The sequence below is a fragment of the Anopheles darlingi genome, chromosome 2 (assembly GCF_943734745.1).
Source record: "Anopheles darlingi chromosome 2, idAnoDarlMG_H_01, whole genome shotgun sequence".
NCBI classification, from domain to species: Eukaryota; Metazoa; Arthropoda; class Insecta; order Diptera; family Culicidae; genus Anopheles; species Anopheles darlingi.
In genome coordinates, this window is record NC_064874.1 from 30,575,403 (window position 1) to 30,592,669 (window position 17,267).

The following is a 17,267-nucleotide window of genomic DNA, read 5'->3' on the forward strand; positions in this document are numbered from 1 at the left end:
TCCTGTGGGCGTGGAGCAACTCCTTTCGGCGGCGGGTCGGCGGAAGATGTGGTCTAGCTGCTGCTGCTGCTGCTGCTGCTGGAAGCTGCGCTCGACGCACGATCGATCAGATGGCGGTGGCGGCAGTGCTGCGGTGGTGGGTCCGGGCTTTGAACCCCCCCTCCTCTCCACAATCCTCTTTTGGCCCCCCCTCACCACTCTCAGATTTTGCCGCGTGATCGGCGGCGGCGTCGTCGTCGTCGTCGTCGGCGGTGGGGCGGTGAATTGAGTCCATTTTGAAATCGATCGCAGCTTCCTATCCCCGTCGAGCACCCGCCTATAACTCATACCATTGCGAGGTGGTGTTTGTGTGATTTATCCGTCGGGTAGGGATGTGGTCATGGAGACGGTGTCGGAGAGACCAGACCCCGAAAAGAGGGAGGATGTCGAGCGGCGCTTAAACGCTTAGAGTGAAACGTTAAACCCGCAGCAACGAGCAGCTCAGCAGACCGTTTCTGTAGCGCTACGTCATCGGCCGATACCGGAGCCTCTTCTTTTTCCAAAGGTTTTGAGGATTGGTTTTCGGAACTTCGCGTTCGGCGCTAACGGAAGGGTGGTCCCGGGAATCGCGTGTCATCTTATCGCGCGTTTATCGTAATCTTCTTGCTTTCCTTCCCTGAAATATCGTTGCCAATCCATCCTCTTCCAACTTATGAAGATATCACTCGCCTGGAGAGAGAGAAAAGAGAGAGAGAAAGATACGACGACGACGACGACATTTGATCCCGTTCCGAAAATAACTCGCGTCCGCCATATTTGACCACCACCATCGGTGTGGCGGAATCGGAACAGGGTAGAAGCGAGGGGGAAAATCTGTGTGTGAGGGAAGGGGGGGGGGGCGCGCGATTCCTTGGCATTTGACCTGCCTGCGAGGAGGGGAGCCGGTGCAATCTGGGTAAATAATTAAATCCAACACTGCCATGCCGAAGGGGAAACTCCCGGCAGAAGAAAGCCTCCCTTTTTCCGGGCTGCCGGACCGAATTTCCCCGGGCCGCTGGCAGCGAAAAGCCGAAATGCTTATTGATTTTCCCGCTGGTGATGCCGTCAAACGAAGGGGTTATCGATCGCATTTCTACCGCAATCAACCTTCTTGGCGTTTTCATACCGAGCGAGAGGGATGGGGAGAGATGGTGGAGGGGGGGGGGGGAGTGGTCTGCCAGCGTTACGTGCTCTCCAGCAAACGGGTTTTCGTCGATCGTCGCATCGAGCTCTATCGCGGGTGCTCGCGATCGATCGATCGATCGAGGGCGAGTAAATATTGATGAATGTTTTGTTGTGCCGCGAGGAGGGAGTTGGTGAGTCGCAAGAAGGGAGTGGGGGGTGGGGGGGGGGGGGGTGAGGTCTGGTTATGAATGGTACTGTTGTTGGCGTCATTTCGGGCGTCTGCTCCACTTTTTGCCAAAGGTGTTTTGGGTTAAAGGGAAGGCCGCCTGCCTTGTATTTGTTTCTCTCCGTGAGGTCTGTGCGTGTGTGTCTAGGTGGTGCTGAAGCTGCACATCTTATGATGGAGATGTTGGTGGCGGAAAATTGTCAATTTTCGGCAAACCGGAACTAGACCAGTTCTAAGCTTCGTTTAGCTATTTTCCATTTCATTTCGTGGAAGTGTGGAGTGCACGTTCAATGAAAATTTTTACCATATATCTCGTTAGACTGCATACAGCTTCTGGAACGCCAGTCAAAAAGCGGACTGAAATTGAAGCGCTGTACATTGACAATAATCGTTCAATTGTGAAAATTGACAACTTGTATTATGAACTGTAAGATTTGTCAGCAAACCTTTGTCTGATTTGTCAGCAAACCTTGAACTGACTATTGAAGAACCCACAGCTAATATCTTAAAGCTTAAATAACTGCTATTACTCCCGAAATGTCTCAATTGCCATGCAAAATACCCAAAGAAGGATAGCATTTTGTGGGTCGAATCGAGGGGATCATTAGATCGATATTATATTCTAAGTGAATTGTCAACACATGGCATTGTATAACCTAAATTAATCATGTTCATTTTCCAAAATAAGCTGAAAAATGGTGGAGTTATTCAACATTTAAAAGGATCCTGTCTAGCTGGCGCGTACGCCCTGTACCTTTCGTGTTTGGATGTGTGAAATGTTTGGGGAGTCTATTTGCAGTATTTGTGCAGATGATGCAATGTTTGGGCTATTTCAAAACCAACTAAAAAGTATAACGCTATAATGGAAAGCTAAAAGAGTAGAGAGGCTGCAGTAAATCCGCCCAAAAAATTATTTTTGTTTCTAGTACTTTAGTAAGGTTTTGGCTTCGTTTGGCGGATTGGTTTTTCCTTCAGATTCACCGTTTTTTGCTGCACGAAATATTATTTCGTATGTTTTTTGCATGTGAAATGTTGGCCTCAAATGCTTTTTCTTGTCTTTCTTGACACAAAAGTCACCTTTTTAATGCATTGTGACTGATATTTGCAACGATTCTTAGCAAATCGCAAATTCTAAATTTTTTTACTAACTGAACTCGTTCGTTTTCACTACTCAATACATTCTCAAATATTCCCCCTCTCCCCTCATTGGTTAGTGATCGATCGGCAATGGCAATCCAGCTGCTGCTGCTGCTGCTACTGCTTGTCGTATGGAGCGCCAGCATCTCAAATGGAACTCGAATCGTTTCACTTGGTTGTTTATTTCTTTTCCCCTTCCCGTTTTTTCACTCTTGAATGCACGCTCCAGTCAACGGGTTATGTCCATTTGTGGAAGCAAAAGAAGGCGGAGAAGAAGAAGAAGAAGAAGAAGGAGGAGGTCACGTTAGATGACGCTTCATTTAGCGCGTCCACCTGTGCACCTCACGGTCCCGGTCGCCCGGGAACGGCGGCGCATTCACAGCGAAAATTTAAAGCGCGTAAACATGTGGGACGTGGCGATGTGTGTTATGGGCAGATGATCCATCGTTGAGGGGGGCCGGAAACCTCTCCCATTCACCCGCCTGCCTGCCCACTCACCAAACACACACAGACACACCCCACTGAAGTACCTTTAAAAAAAAAAACCGCAAACGCCATCATCCATCCTTCGTCTCGCTGCTTGTCACCAATGCTGGCTGCCCCATCCTTCTCGCCAGCCAGTGTACCACCCATCCATTTATGTTTAACGTTCAGGGTTCTCCTCCCCCTCCTCCATTCCCTCACACACACACACACACACACACAGCTCATTTAATATTCCTCCCACCGACGGCGTGGTCACAATCGAGCGAGCGCTGGCCTGGCAATAATCGTTTGGCTTCTGTCGCAAAGTTGTTGTTGTTGTTGTTGTTGTTGTTGTTGTTGTTGTGTTTTTCTTCTTCTTTTCCTCTTTTCTGGTTACCAATTTTGCTTCCTGTTTTTTGCTTTCGTTGTGTGGGGAATACAAACAAAAAAACAAAGAGAAAACTAAAGTTTACACATCGAAAGACAGAACGAGATAGAACGAGATAGAGTGAGACTTTTGGTGGACATGCTGTCGGAGGAAGGGGGGGGCTCCCATGGTGAACTACAATCCGCGCGTACTTTGCTCCGTGGTGAGCAAATCCGGCCACAAGCTCATTGAGCATTATTCCTCGCCTTTAGCTTTTCCAGTCCAGTCCAGACCAGACCAGAAGAAGGAAGCCAAAGCAATGCCTTCGCCGAGGTCCAGCTGGAGTTGTTGTGGTGCTTATAGAAGGGTGTGGCGGGGGGTCACGTGAGTCGGGAGTGGTGGTGTAGGTCGAGCAACTTTTGAACCGCTGATTGAAGCTCACGAGCCATGAGACAAGGAGAGGAGGGAAAGAGGTGGTGTTGTGTGAGTCTTGAAGATCGTTCTCTCACTGCTTCCTCTTCTTCGTTCGTTCGTTTTTCTTTTTTATATTTTTCTTATCTTTTTTCTTCTTCTGCAACACTCCTTTCTCGCACCTCAATTGTTGGTTGCGCATCGCATTTCTTGTCGAACATTCCGTCCGGGGTCCATCTGCCTGGTTGTCTGTGTGTAACCGATCGGTTCGGTTGCTCCTGTTACATTCTCTCTCTAATCGCATTTTCAGCGTTTTCAGGTTCATTTGGTTCGACGCTAGGATGACTCCGATATCCGATTTTCTTCGGTGTTCGGGGGGGGGGCGGGGGAGGAGGCCGCCCCATAATCTCGGCTTCACCAACGTGGATTCCGGGCCATTTTCCGCTTCCACACGTTCCCTGCTACTCCTCTCTTCCTCCTCCTCCTGCTACTGTTGCTGTTGTTGCTGTTTTCATATCCACAATCTCACCGGGGGGGGGGGGGGGGGCATTGTGTTCTGCTGCTCCACCGTAGATGATGCGCACCCCCCTTTCCCCCCACCGTTATTCCTTCATGCACCATCTCGCGCCCACGTCGGCATTAATCAGCATTAATGCTCGTTTATGCGCACCGCATCGGGGTGGAGTTGCTGAAGGTGAGAAGAGGCAGAGCAAAAGCAGCAAAAGGTGGTGTGCCGATGGCCGGCCGCCTGCTGCTGCCCGGGCATGCTGAAATGTACGACTACTGAGCGCCAGGCAAGGGAAACTGTTACTTTAATCAGCGCCCTAGAGCTGGCATTCTAGGCACATCGTTTTCTGACGTGACTTCTGCTTTACAGGAGCATAGTGTAAAAAACAAAAAAGTTATCGTTGTTTTAAAGTAGGATTTACTTATCTCGAGGAATCAATTGATCCATTTTGTGTTCAACATGCTGCTGTGGCGATGATGCCGTTAGCGCCGCCACCCAACGAACGAACTGGGACTGGGTTGATGAGGAATGCAATTTACATATTACATTGTTAGCGAGCATTGACTGCGCTGCGCACACGCACGGGGTTTCGGTTTTTGCTCCCTTTTTTCTCCGCCGCAGTTCCACATAAGCGGTGGAACACACCCCACGACATATCATGCTGCAGCCCGTTCCCAGTTCCGCAATTCGCTGATCACCGACTACCGGGAATGGCAGGGTGAATGTAGTGTCTGCTCTGTGTGTGTGTCTGTGTGTGCGTTTGGGGCTCGAGCGCCTGTTGTTTGTCTCTCTGTTTGGCTGGTGGCTCCGGTCCTGACCCGGTTCGCGCAGGCCATCCGCTTGGCTGGCGTCGTGCAAAAAGTTTTCCGGGGAAAAGCACCACTCCACCAGTGTATCAGGCCGCAGTAAGCAGAGAAAAGCCATTCCCAGACATGGTGACGACGACAACAACGACGACGATGAGGCGACTTCAGCATTCTTGGAAGCGCTTTGTTGATCGGTTTGCATTGTGGCGATACTTTCAAAACGGGGGACCCCGATCCAGAAACGGGTGTTCTAATAAGCATTTTTGGGGTGTCTAATGATGGCCTGCCGCAACACCAAAGGAAATGGTTCAAAGAAGTTCGGGAAAACTACCGGCGGGGGGCGGGCACCATCATCAGGGCAACCATCGGAAGGGGGCAAGGGCAATGACACTCCGGTGGCCACTAATTGGTGGGAGGGGAGAGGGAAAGGGGGTGTGAAAATACATTCAAAATGCATGAACTATCTCCATTCCACTCTACCACTTGGAGGAGATAGCTTACAGATGTGTTCAACGATGACGACGACGGCGACGTGTAGAAAGGAAACGAATGAAAAAGTGCCGGGAAATGGGATGGAAATATGGTTGGAAAACAAAGAAAACAGGCGGCGGGCGGAAGTGGAAAATGGAAGATGAAATGCAATTATGGAGGAGGGAAGTGTGTAGAGAAGGGAGGAAGGGACGCATGGAGTTTCGCATGAAGAAGCGGCATCACGACCTCCAGGAGGTTCTAAGCACCGCACCCCCTTTCGCTCCATCTCTTAAGATGGTGGTCGCTAAGCAGCAGCAGTTGCTGGCGTGATGAAGGAGGAGATTGGTCTGACGAACACCACCACCACCACCACGGCATGGACACGTGGAGCTACCATTGGTCGAGAGGAAGGCAGGAGAACTTGGAGGCCCTTTTCCTCCTGGCATATACGACGCCGGCAGCGGGTGTCGCCCTGGGAGTTTCTTGCGTTTTCCGTTTTCTTTCACCGCAAATAGCGCTCGCACCATCATCCCCGCTCTATTGGTGGGGGGTGGTGGTGGGTGTCATTCTTCTTCACCCGGTGATGAGCCTTCAACAACGGGTCGACTGAGGTAGGTTCGCCTGTCAACAGATCGCACACACACAGTGCAAGAGGAACGTAGATGAGATCGAAAGGCATCGACAGGCGGCAACGCGGATGAATATGAAATGATGTGTCTTGTCGTGGAGGCGGGGGGCATATGTTGCACAGAGCCGGTGCGCAATTCATCGAGTGCTTCAATTGGAAATGCTTTCGCCAGTTTTGGGCTATTTTTATCTCCTTTAACAACCAGCAACAAACCATCAACTAACGGCTTGAAGTCGCCAGCAGAGGAGTGGAGATCGTGTATGTGGCGGGGTGGGGTGTGAGCCCCACGACCGCGTTTGACGCATTGCGGCGAGTGATTCATCCGCCGTCGGTGCCTCCGACGTCATCGCTTATTGCTGCTTACGGTTTCTCGGTTTCTTGATCTAGTCGTTGTTCTGTTTTCAAAGATTGATCCACAATGAGTTTTGTGCGCTAACGTTTGTGCACTAATTTTGAAGTCAATTAGTCACTTGCATCGGCGGAGTTGACGCTGTTTCTACAACACGCGGAAGTAAGTTGACGTTATTGTTGCAGACTTTGATACCGGCTAGTTTGTGTGACGAACATCGTGACGAGAATCGTGCATTTGGAGGCATTCGGTCATATTATAAGTGGTTTGTTACCGAGATTCAGTCGGTCTTATCTGTTTAAAACGGCCGAGGCTTGGTTCCCTCTCTCTCTGTCTTGGGTTGCTAAAATCCGTACTACAAATGTTTGACAATAGAAGATTAGTTCCCGAATTATTATGAAGATTCGCAAACACATTGTTGACAGTATGAATTTGTAGCGTTTCGTGAATTATTGTTGATAAAACAGACGGAGAGAGTAGCATTGACGCAATAATCTAAATTGCACCACAAGACACTAGTAACAAGGATAATTGTCTCCGGATATCTGCTTGTTTTCTCGGTATTAGCTATTTGAAGGATGATTATTACGCTTTATGTCAAAGATTGCATATACCAAAGGGATTGCTTGTTACCAAAATATCTTCCTTTTCTATATCCTTTCCATTTGTTTTTGGACATCTCGTTCGTGTACTTGGTTAGGAATTCTGTAATTTTTTTTAATGTGCCTTTTTAGTACTTTCTTTCACATTTCAAATAAATATCTCAATGGTATCGGCAGTTTGATGGATTTTCTATTTCTTGTCAAAACTCGACTTCGTTGTCGCTCACTGTATCCAAATGACACATGACGTGCGAGCTGAAGTTAAGCAGAGTAGTGTTCAATGCCCTTTGGAAGCCGTTATCCAGAATACAGATTTAGCTAAATGATTTTCGATCGAATTAAGTGAAATGAATATCTCTGGAAATGAGAGCAACAAATCTTTTAAAACAGATTCTAAGCGACATTCGTCTAAGCCTTATTTCGCTGTAATTTATGTATCTTTCGAGCAAAACCCCCAAGGACGCTTCAAAACATACATTACTCCAAGAGTATCCCGGCTGGAACAGAAAACCCTTTGCAGTTTGTTGTGTAATTGGGTTTCGCTTCAACTTTTGGCAAAGGAAAACAAGCCGATGGCACCGAAAATCGTTCCATGACGCAAGGAAGTATTTCTCCGGAAATATATTTTTGGACCTGGATCCGCATTGCACCCGGATGGTTGTTGGGCTACAAGTAAAGCCTAGCTACTCTTCGCTCCCCGCTCCCCGCTCTCCGCTCACCAATGACCGCTTGACGTTACTGCGAGTATTGGTTTGCTTCTCGGAAATACGAAAACATGACAATCAAATTTGGAGTCATGCTGCCATGGCCATCATCTCCTCCGTCCCGTCCCTCTGTGCTATGCGCATATCTACTCTGCCTCCAGCAGCCACCCACCCGTAATGACGCGACACGAGACAGACAAGCTCTCAAAGCACACAGGGAGGGACAGCGGGCACGGCGCCTCACTTCTCGATGTATCTGTGAAGTCCTGGGATCTCTTGGCCGGCGGGGGGAAAAGGGTGGTCGTCAAGCGCAACACTGGCGCCTCGTCTAGAAAGTCATGAAACGGTAGTGAGTGGTGGGAGGCTCTCCACACATCCTTCCCCGTCCTATGGTCCATTGGGTTCCTTTCCTTTCCTCTCGCCGTCGTTCTCGTTCTTGCCATTGTTCCATTGCGATGTAATACAATATCGATCGATAGTGGGCGGCGGCGGCGGCTGCGGCCGATGGCGATGGTTGTGGTGGTGCCCTTTTCACCAGAGGTTACTGTTGAGGTTAGAATTTAATCCTTTGGTTCCCCACCCCATCGCCTCCAACCTCTCGCCGCCCAAAAACGTCTGCAGGGCCGGGCATGGTCGGGTAATATCGGTGAGGGGGTCGGTTGGTGGTGGTTGGTTACAGCATTTTCGACCTTTCACTAATCACAACATCCCACCCCCAAGGGACGGCCGCCAGCCGGCGGGCTTCGTTTTGAATGGTGTTATGATGCTGCGCGGAATGGTGGAATGGAGATGAAACGAAGGTGGAGGCTGGTTGGTGTAGGGCTTTTCCGTCCGAAAGGCACGTGGCCTGCAGCACTACTGACTACAGTCACTGACAGAATGAATGTATTGGTAGATCTTTTGATGCATTTATTTGGTTAGGTCCTTTTTGATCCTTTATATCCACTTTTTGACCACCATTTGGACCCAGTTTTGATCCTTTAGGGTAGGTTTGTGAGACCCAGATGTTCAATAGTTTGTTAAGTTGGCAGTAAATGATCCATATCTTCACATGCGGTAAACTATCATTTGCTGAATTGAAATATTTATTTCAAGCGCAATGATTCACGATGATAACTTTGAATGTAATTTTCAAGAACATGATTTTGTTTTGCAAATACAGCATTTGCACATCGTAAATCAATAGTAGTTAGAAACAAATAATTCGTTTTAAACCGATTGATTAAATTTTCCATAAAATTGTCGGAAAAATGTTAAAGGAAGATGCTTATGGTTAAAGTAGAGCCTTATTTACGCTTTTAGGGCTTGTAGTAGACTGCTAATGCACATTGCCGTGAGTTAACCTGAAATAAATGTAAATGGGGACGATAAACGACATTAACTGCAGTGAAATTTCGTTTTGATGGTTATTACCAGTAAAATTGTTAACAGCAGAAATTGTACTCGCATACCTGTTTTATCATATCAAAAACCGTTGACAAACTTCTCAAAGAAGTTTCATGTAGAGGAAATGTTCAAATTTGTTCGGCATTGTGCCGGCTGTGTTGTTGAGTCACATTTTGCGAATGCCTACTTGGGAAAACATTTCCTAGAAATCCCTCCTATTTTGCTACTCCTCCTGACAGGGTAACCACGGATACATCCCAGACGATGGATGATGAGATGGAAAGAATGAGGGCTGGAATAGCAACGCACGCTCCGTGGGCGTCGTTAAGGTTGGAATGAAGCCGGCGGTTCGACGGACTCCGCTTGGTGGTCTAGAGGAGGCTTTTCCTTTCCTGCTGGGTGGCACGGGAGTGGGTGGTGGTAGGTTGTGCCGAGTGAAAGTTTCTTGCATTTCCTCCGTCGTTCTTCGGTTGTTCCTTCCTGCTCACCAACACCGGGGGACATCGGATCGACGCCACCCAATCCTTACCCCCACAAACAATCGGTTCAAAGCTTTTGAGACCGAGCAGAAGGTCCCCGGGAACGTTTAGGCTTCGGTTTGGTAGAAGGAGCCTGCGCAGCGGAATCGTATGTATGTGTCTGTGTGTCTGTGTGTCTGTGTGTGTGAGCGCACATGTGGGTTGGGTGTTGTAGCCAAGCAACTTCCCATTGGGGCGGGATGCTGGTCCATTGTTTAGCTCAGCACAAAGACGAAGGAAATTTGTCACACAAACAGCAGCTGGCAGCTGGCACACCAGCTTTCCATTTCGGTTCTTTGGCACCCACGAGACATATGAGCGTCAAGAAGCATAGGTTGTGCCTGTGTGGTGGTGGTGTGTGAGTTGTTTGTGACAAGCAAAGAGATCCTTTTCTGGGAGAGTAGGAGGAGAAGAGTATGTCTGGAAACATTCTTCGCGGTTTCAGCTATTGCAAAGTGTTGTATGCCCGTAGAAGTACTATGTCGCCGCTGCCGCCGTTCCGGAAGCTGGCATATGTTGTGTAGCGGTAGGCGCACGTCAACACTGGAAGCAATTATATTATACGAGAGTGCACGCGAGTGCACCATTTCCGGACGCGCGATGGTTCGTAAAGAAAGGGAAGAAGGAGAGCAGCAAAGCATGTGCGTGATGTGATGAATATGATCGTCTGACTATTTTCTCTAAAGCCATGTTTCGAATTACGGAGGTGCGTTACTCGCACGTAATAGTAATTTGAATGCCGTTCACCTCCACCAATGATGGCGTGTCGACGGTACCTCATCAATCGAGCGGCGGCCTGTCTGTAGCGAGCATCGTCTGTTCGGTCGTTCTGGCTAAATTTAAGTTTCATCTGGCCATACTGATTCGATTCAGTTTCCATCGTTCCGGATTGAGAAACGTTTTAAATTATTTCACATTTCGTTTTCACCTTGTGTAAAATGGGAATTACTGGAGCTGCAGCAACGATCTACTAAGAAAAAAATATGTTTTCGATAATATAAACGTGACCAATAGCATTTACCGTTGTTTGTTGGTTTATGTTAAACGGCACCATCGATCGTCGGTCCCTTTCTCGCTGGATGAAAGGAATTCGGTGGTACATATTACGGATGAATGCGAAAGGAAGCGGAAAGCGAGGTGGTATAGTGAACATGACATTCTTCTCGCCCCCCGTCTTAACGACTGCATGATGCGCAACGGTAAACATATGTTTGCCATAGAGGAATGTCAAACGTTATCCGCACTCACAATTCCGGATTCCACGGACGGTTCCCTTGACTTAATCGGGTTTGTTGATGAGTAACACTACCACAGGTGTAGGTCTTTAGTATGGTTCTATTAAATTTTTGTTTCATGATTTTAATTAACGATTTAAAAGTGTATTGATGGTTAGGATTGAGGAGGAGTGTTGTTGATCAGAGTAACCATTGAAGTAATACTGCCGTGTGTTTTTAAACTCAAACCAATTGTAGTTAGAATCCTTTCTTTTACTTGATCTGAAGCCGCAGCTAAAGATTCTTTATTTTTCACTGCTTCCCAGCATCTTTCTTTCATTAAAACCATCATTTTTATTGTAAACTGCCATGTAATGAAATGCCCGTGCGCGATGGAACTACCCTCTCCTCCTACTCTGTTGCTACTTAAGAGCATTTTCATATTAGAAATCTTCTCGAAAACGCTTCAATTGACGATTCCTTATTCACTGCGGCTCGAAATCGTTTTCTTAAACTTCGCTCGTAAACGCAAACCTTTGGTTTAATTGGTCGATTCTACTTCAATGTGAACTAAGATTACGTTCTGGGTCCATAACCTATTGTAGACCACACGGAAAACACGTCTATGCACATTCAGGGGAACTTATTAATCACATTATTATGGCAGTGTTACTTCAATGGGTACTTCCATAATCATGGTTACTCTGATCAACAACAATATTTGCTATGATACTATTAATGTTTGTGTCATAATAAGGAAACATTTAAATCTACACACACGGTAGCAAGCCGACATAGTCCATATAAAGGTGGACTAATTATATATTCTTAACATTTTCCTTAAAAACATTACCAACTCTTGTGGCCAATCGCTGAGACATCAACAGTTGCCGAATTGAATTAAATGATCCAAAATATACAAACAGTCCATGTTTTGACAAAACCAATTGTTGTTTCATGTTGCACTTTTTTGTTTGGCAAGCAATTCCGAACTAACGGTAAACGATTTTAATAAAACCTGATCCATAACTGGCGATCGAACGTATCGAAACAAAAAAACGCGCACCAAACGCGCTGATTGTGGTATAACTTGTAGCGCGATCGCTATTGGCGTCGTTGTCTTGTTCGAGGAGGTAACACACCGCGAATCCGCACACTCGGCAAAAGCGCTATCACATCGCTGGCCTCCGCTTCATTCATTCTCCTGCAACATGATCACTTTCGGTGCGGTCCAACGAAACGAAGAGAAAAAAAAACACCCGCGAGACACAACAAAACCAACAAAACACATGCCATCACGTAATACGCGCCCCCAGCCTTTTAGGGTCGGGGGAAATGGTACTGGCGTTTGGGGGAAGTTGGCAAAATGTGCTGAGTTTTACCGCGGAATGACCTCACGGTTCATTAGCGGCTCGCGCCGCCATTCCCAAGTCGTGTCGCTGTGTCCCTGCGTCCGGCGGGCGGTGTCACTGTGTGGAATGGTCTCTGTGGTGGTAGTGTGGTGCGTGTGCAGTACTCAGCGCAACACCAACATACCGGCATTCCATTCGGTTCGGGCTACACTTGCTTGCTTACCACCCAAGTGCCCACCAGTGGGAGAGCACGCACGCAATCATGATGTAAGGTCACGTTGGCGAAGCGAAACAATCGGGATTGTCATTCGTGATCGGGACTTTGGTAGGCGAGTAGGTGGATCAGCGAGCGCCGGGTAGATTGTGTTCTTGGAAGTGCCTTCCTCTCTTCGATAACCTTCGAATGCTCTGTGGTGTGCGGCCTTTGGTGGCCGCGCACCGATGATGAATGTTTTGGGTGACCCGCGCGGTGGCCCCAGCGCTTCGCTTGCTTCTTCAAAGGCCGGCCGGGCCATCGCAGGTTACGCCGATAACCTTCGCGGCCCCGCGGAGCGCGAACGGCGCAGCCGCCATTCGAGATGGAATGTCCTACGTGCTGTGGATCATCCAGCGCCGCGTTCGCCTGGACGTTGTTTGGGATTTCGGGTGGTACCGATGACCCCAATCGCACGCTTATCACTTGCTTCCAGGGCTCATCGCAGGGAGGAGCCCTTGCCACGGCCAGATGATCTCGGGCTCCCGCGAGAGGAGCATAGTGGTTGGAATTTGACCCACGTGATTTCGACGTCTAGCTGATAAGCGGACCTTTGAATGCGCCAAAAATGGATGACAAAAGGAAAAGGAATGGCAGCAAAACTTTAGTCGCATTCATTTGCTTTGGTAGTAATAAGGAGGGAGGGGGGGGAGGGGCAGGGGATCTCATCAGAGGGAGGTCGTCAGGTCACATGGAACTAGCGGATTCTTCTTCCTTATAATTAATTTCACCACCGAACATGGTTTAATTAACGAAACAAGTTTTTGTGTTCGCGGAGCAAAGGGGCCAGTTTTGACGGTTTATAGATGCTGTTTTTATTGTTGTTGTTGCGATTGTTAGATCAAAGAACAGAGCGTTTCACATAATGAACGAATGTTACTGAGCTCCGGGATTGAGATCGATGATGTTTTTGCATCGCGAATCAAAATTCAAATTCACATTCGCAATGTGATGATCCTTACTCCTGCTGTGAAGCCTCGGTAGTAGTGCTGTTGCAATACGGGATCACCTCGTGGACTCTGACCGAGATGTACTATCTGACATGTGTTTGTGCCGGCATGCTAACGGATGCGGGCGGCGTTTCACAAACATATGACTCGAACGTGCTAACTGGGGGCATTAGCCAATCCCTCATAATGCTCTGCACTCAGTTCGATCCGCTCACAGCAGGTTTTATCCTGTTGGCCACAAGCAAACGACGTGCGGTAATGGCTCAGGTCAATAACGAGAATGCCTTAGCCCTAGCTCTCAGTACATTTGTCCTTCGTTTCTGTCTACAAATGATCGCATTTCAAACAGAGTTACTCCTTTATAATGGTTTATTAAGCAACTCAACGAAACTACCGTTAAACTAATGTAGCTTCTAAAAATAAAATTCCAATACGATCCTCTGCGTTTGCATTAGAGCTCAAGTTTGTTGGTGTAGTTCCAGAGCATCATGACGATTTAGATTGAAATGCGCCAACCACTAGCGTGTTTGATGTAATGCAAGCGGAAAACGACATCTTGCTGAGAAGGGAGATCTATTCTCGGTAGCTCCCAAAGAGCGAGAGCGAGAGAGAAGCCGTACCTTTTCCGCTAAACATGAAATGTAAAAAGAACCATTTTATACATTCAATGACCATCTCTGGCTCCGTAAAGGAATAATTTGCCCAACGCTGCTATACTACCACGTCGACCGAGGTATCGTATGTCGAACGTAAGAAGGAAATGGTTAAATCAAGACATTAACATCAAGACTCGCTTAAGGTTGCTCACGTTCCTCGTCCGTTCTCAACCGTTGAGCTTGTTTTGCTACTCTTTTCGCTCGCCCATCGGTGATAACAAATGAAAGAAGAAAAATAAAAGGCCGCGCGAATATTTGATCCTGTCGATCGATCGATCTTGGCGTGATGTGGCTGACGATGGCGATGGCGACGGCGACGGCGACACGGCATCCCCACACTCTTATCTGCTGCACCCGTGCGCGTCGATAACCTTTCTACTACGTCGTCCTTTTCGTTTTGTTTTGAAGTTTCGTTTAAATGCTTCGACTTAACCCGCGGGCACCGTCGTGCCCGGGAGACCGTTGTGCTACACTCTTCGCACTCTTCTATCTCGCTCGCGCTCGATCGTGTTTTGGTGATCGAAGTGATCGAAGCAAGGGTGAGGCTGAGGGGGATGTTTGTTGATTGCTCAATGTTTACCTCCGGACCGTTGTTGTGACCATGTGGCCCGCGTTCTTGGCTTGTTGCGAATCCTTCTTTGTAATGGCCGGTTGGGAGCATATGTGCGTGCGGGCATGCTTGACCCTTGATAAGACAAGGACTCTGGCACTAGAATAACAGTCGCATGGCGTGTGTTGATCGACACTACAATTGTCTCTCTTTCATTCTCTCTCTCTTTCGATTGCAGATTAGCATGGAAAAGGCAAAGGCTTACATCAAAAACGAATTACGTGGGGGCTCCCTAGCCCAGCCGGAGCCCCCGCCACCATCGCACCATTCACATCATCTCCACCAACAACAACAACAACAGCAACAACATCATCATCAACAGCAGCAACAGCATGGTCCACCAACCTCGAGCGCACTTCATCCTTATCACCTTCACGCTCAGCACCAGCAGCATGGGGCACCGTCGCCGCATCACTACCAAGCATCCTATGCACATCCACATCATCATCCAGCGGCACCACCACCACCACCAGGGGCACCTCAGGGAGGCTCAGCAGCTCCATCACCAGCGCCTTCGTTGGGCACGAACGCGAACGATGTGGACCCGGCGAGCATTTGCTACGTGTGCGGTGCGATCGGTGCCCAGGACAAGTACTATCTGCGCGTCCGCCAGAACCCGGACCGCCCAAATGAACCGCATTTTCCGCTGCTGGAAACGCACATACCGCCCTCCGGTGTGCCACCCTGGACACCGGCCAAGGTGGGCGTCCGGTCCTGCTATCTATGCTTTACGGCCTTCGCCCAACAGTGGGACTACCACGAGCGAGAAGGGAAACCCGTCTCGCAGCGGCTGTACTGGTTGAAGCGCAACGACGACAAGAACTACATCGGTGCGGAGATGAGCAGCCAGGGCGAGTACGCGGCCCAGGTGCTCGGTTTGAATGCGGACCATCTTGGCAGTGGCCATCATCCTCGCAGTCAACACCAACCGCCGGCAGCTCAGCATCAACAGCAACAGCGGCATTCACCAGCACCACTACCACCGCCACCACCATCATCAGCACCACCGTCCTCACATCCCTATCCATCGCATCCCCGTAATGAAAGCCCATTACGCGGTGGATCGGTGACTGGAACGGGGTCCCGTGGTGCTGGTGGTTCCAATGAAGCTTCACCGACGCAACACAAAAGTGATGCACCGGTGACGTCCACTCCACCCTACCATCCGGCCAAACGCTTTCTGGAGAATCATTTGGCAGCGACGAATGCGGCGGCCCGGGAACAGCAACCGCCACCGACGTCGGTGGTGTCGTCGCCGGCATCGAATAACGTGCAGTCACGTCCCTCTAGCCGGGCCGGGCCTCCCGAGAAGCCCACTACCCCGCAGTTGCAGCAGCAGCATCGCCCCGGGACGAGTGACAATCCGTCGCCGGCGGCAGCTCCCCCGGCTTTGCCCGCCTCAAGCACAGTGTTTCGTGATGGTCGCAAGATGTCCTCGTTCGCGCACCATAAGCTCAAGATCGCCAACTATAACAATTCTTCGTCGGTAGCGTCTGCCACCGCTGGTTCGATTGGTGGTGGAGGTGGTAGTGGCGGCGGTGGCAGTAGTGGTTTATCGGCGGTGGCCTCATCCTTGCGGCTCGAGGAGGACGGTGCGCTGGATCTACGAAATTCGTCGTCCGGCGGTGGCCTACTGTCCGGTGGTGGTATCGGTGGTACGGGTCCTTCCAGTGGGGTGCAGGTTGTGATGGTAGGCGGGGGGCTGCTCGGAGAAGATGCTTCACTGCGCAGCAGTAGCGGTAGTAACAGCAATGGCAGCAGTACGGGAAGCACCGGCACCGACATACTCGATCTTTCGATGCCGGACAAGAACTCGATGACGGAGGTGTGCTACGTATGTGGGGATGAGCATCGGCGGGGTAGCCTGATGGAGATCGCTACCGTTAAGCCGAAGGATGCGAAAGATCAGGAGCGACCGTACTTCCCGATCTTCGACGAAACACACGCTCGGTTAGTACCTCGGTTCTGATGCCATTGTTGTGTTCCAAGGACCACAAAGGAAGATAAAAGATTAATGGTTCACCTTCATCGCATTTACAGACCTGCCCGTTCGAGACCGAAGGATCCAAAGGGTATGGTGCAAGCGTGCAAGGCTTGTCACCAGTATCTGCTCAATCAGTGGCAGTCGTTCATCGTAAGTTGACAATACTTTGCATCTTCACGTAGAATGAGTGTCATTCTAAAGTTTGCCGCGCTCTTGATTTGTCGATATCATCGGTGTTGTACTGCATTTAGCAGTAGTACATGCGATCTCTTGGTGCTTTTTTGGGGGCCGTTCTTCATATTTTCTTAAACATAAAAATATTTAGCACGTACACCATGCTGCGTTTTAAGTTAAACTGTTTAGGAGGGGATTAGATTTCTGCAAGAATCGTGAACAATCGATTCTTCTGAAACGTCAACTGAAAAGAAACAACAATCTGTCAAAATCGTGCTTAGACATAAGGAAATATCCCACAAAACGCAAACTCATGACTATCCGATCCAAGCAGTCGTTATTCAGTAACCATT

At 48.9% G+C, this 17,267-nt stretch overlaps 1 protein-coding gene across 3 annotated transcripts in view; it reads left to right on the forward strand.

Annotated features, from left to right (window-relative positions):
* LOC125949698 (uncharacterized) overlaps positions 1–17,267 on the forward strand; it is an 89,416-nt gene that overhangs the window by 8,958 nt on the left and 63,191 nt on the right. For all 3 annotated transcript variants that reach the window (XM_049676984.1, XM_049676985.1, XM_049676983.1), the window contains exons 3-4: positions 14,935–16,706; positions 16,797–16,890. In XM_049676984.1, the coding sequence (XP_049532941.1) occupies positions 14,941–16,706; positions 16,797–16,890 (1,860 nt within the window). In that variant the 5' untranslated portion in view covers positions 14,935–14,940. The remainder of the gene's footprint in view (positions 1–14,934; positions 16,707–16,796; positions 16,891–17,267) is intronic.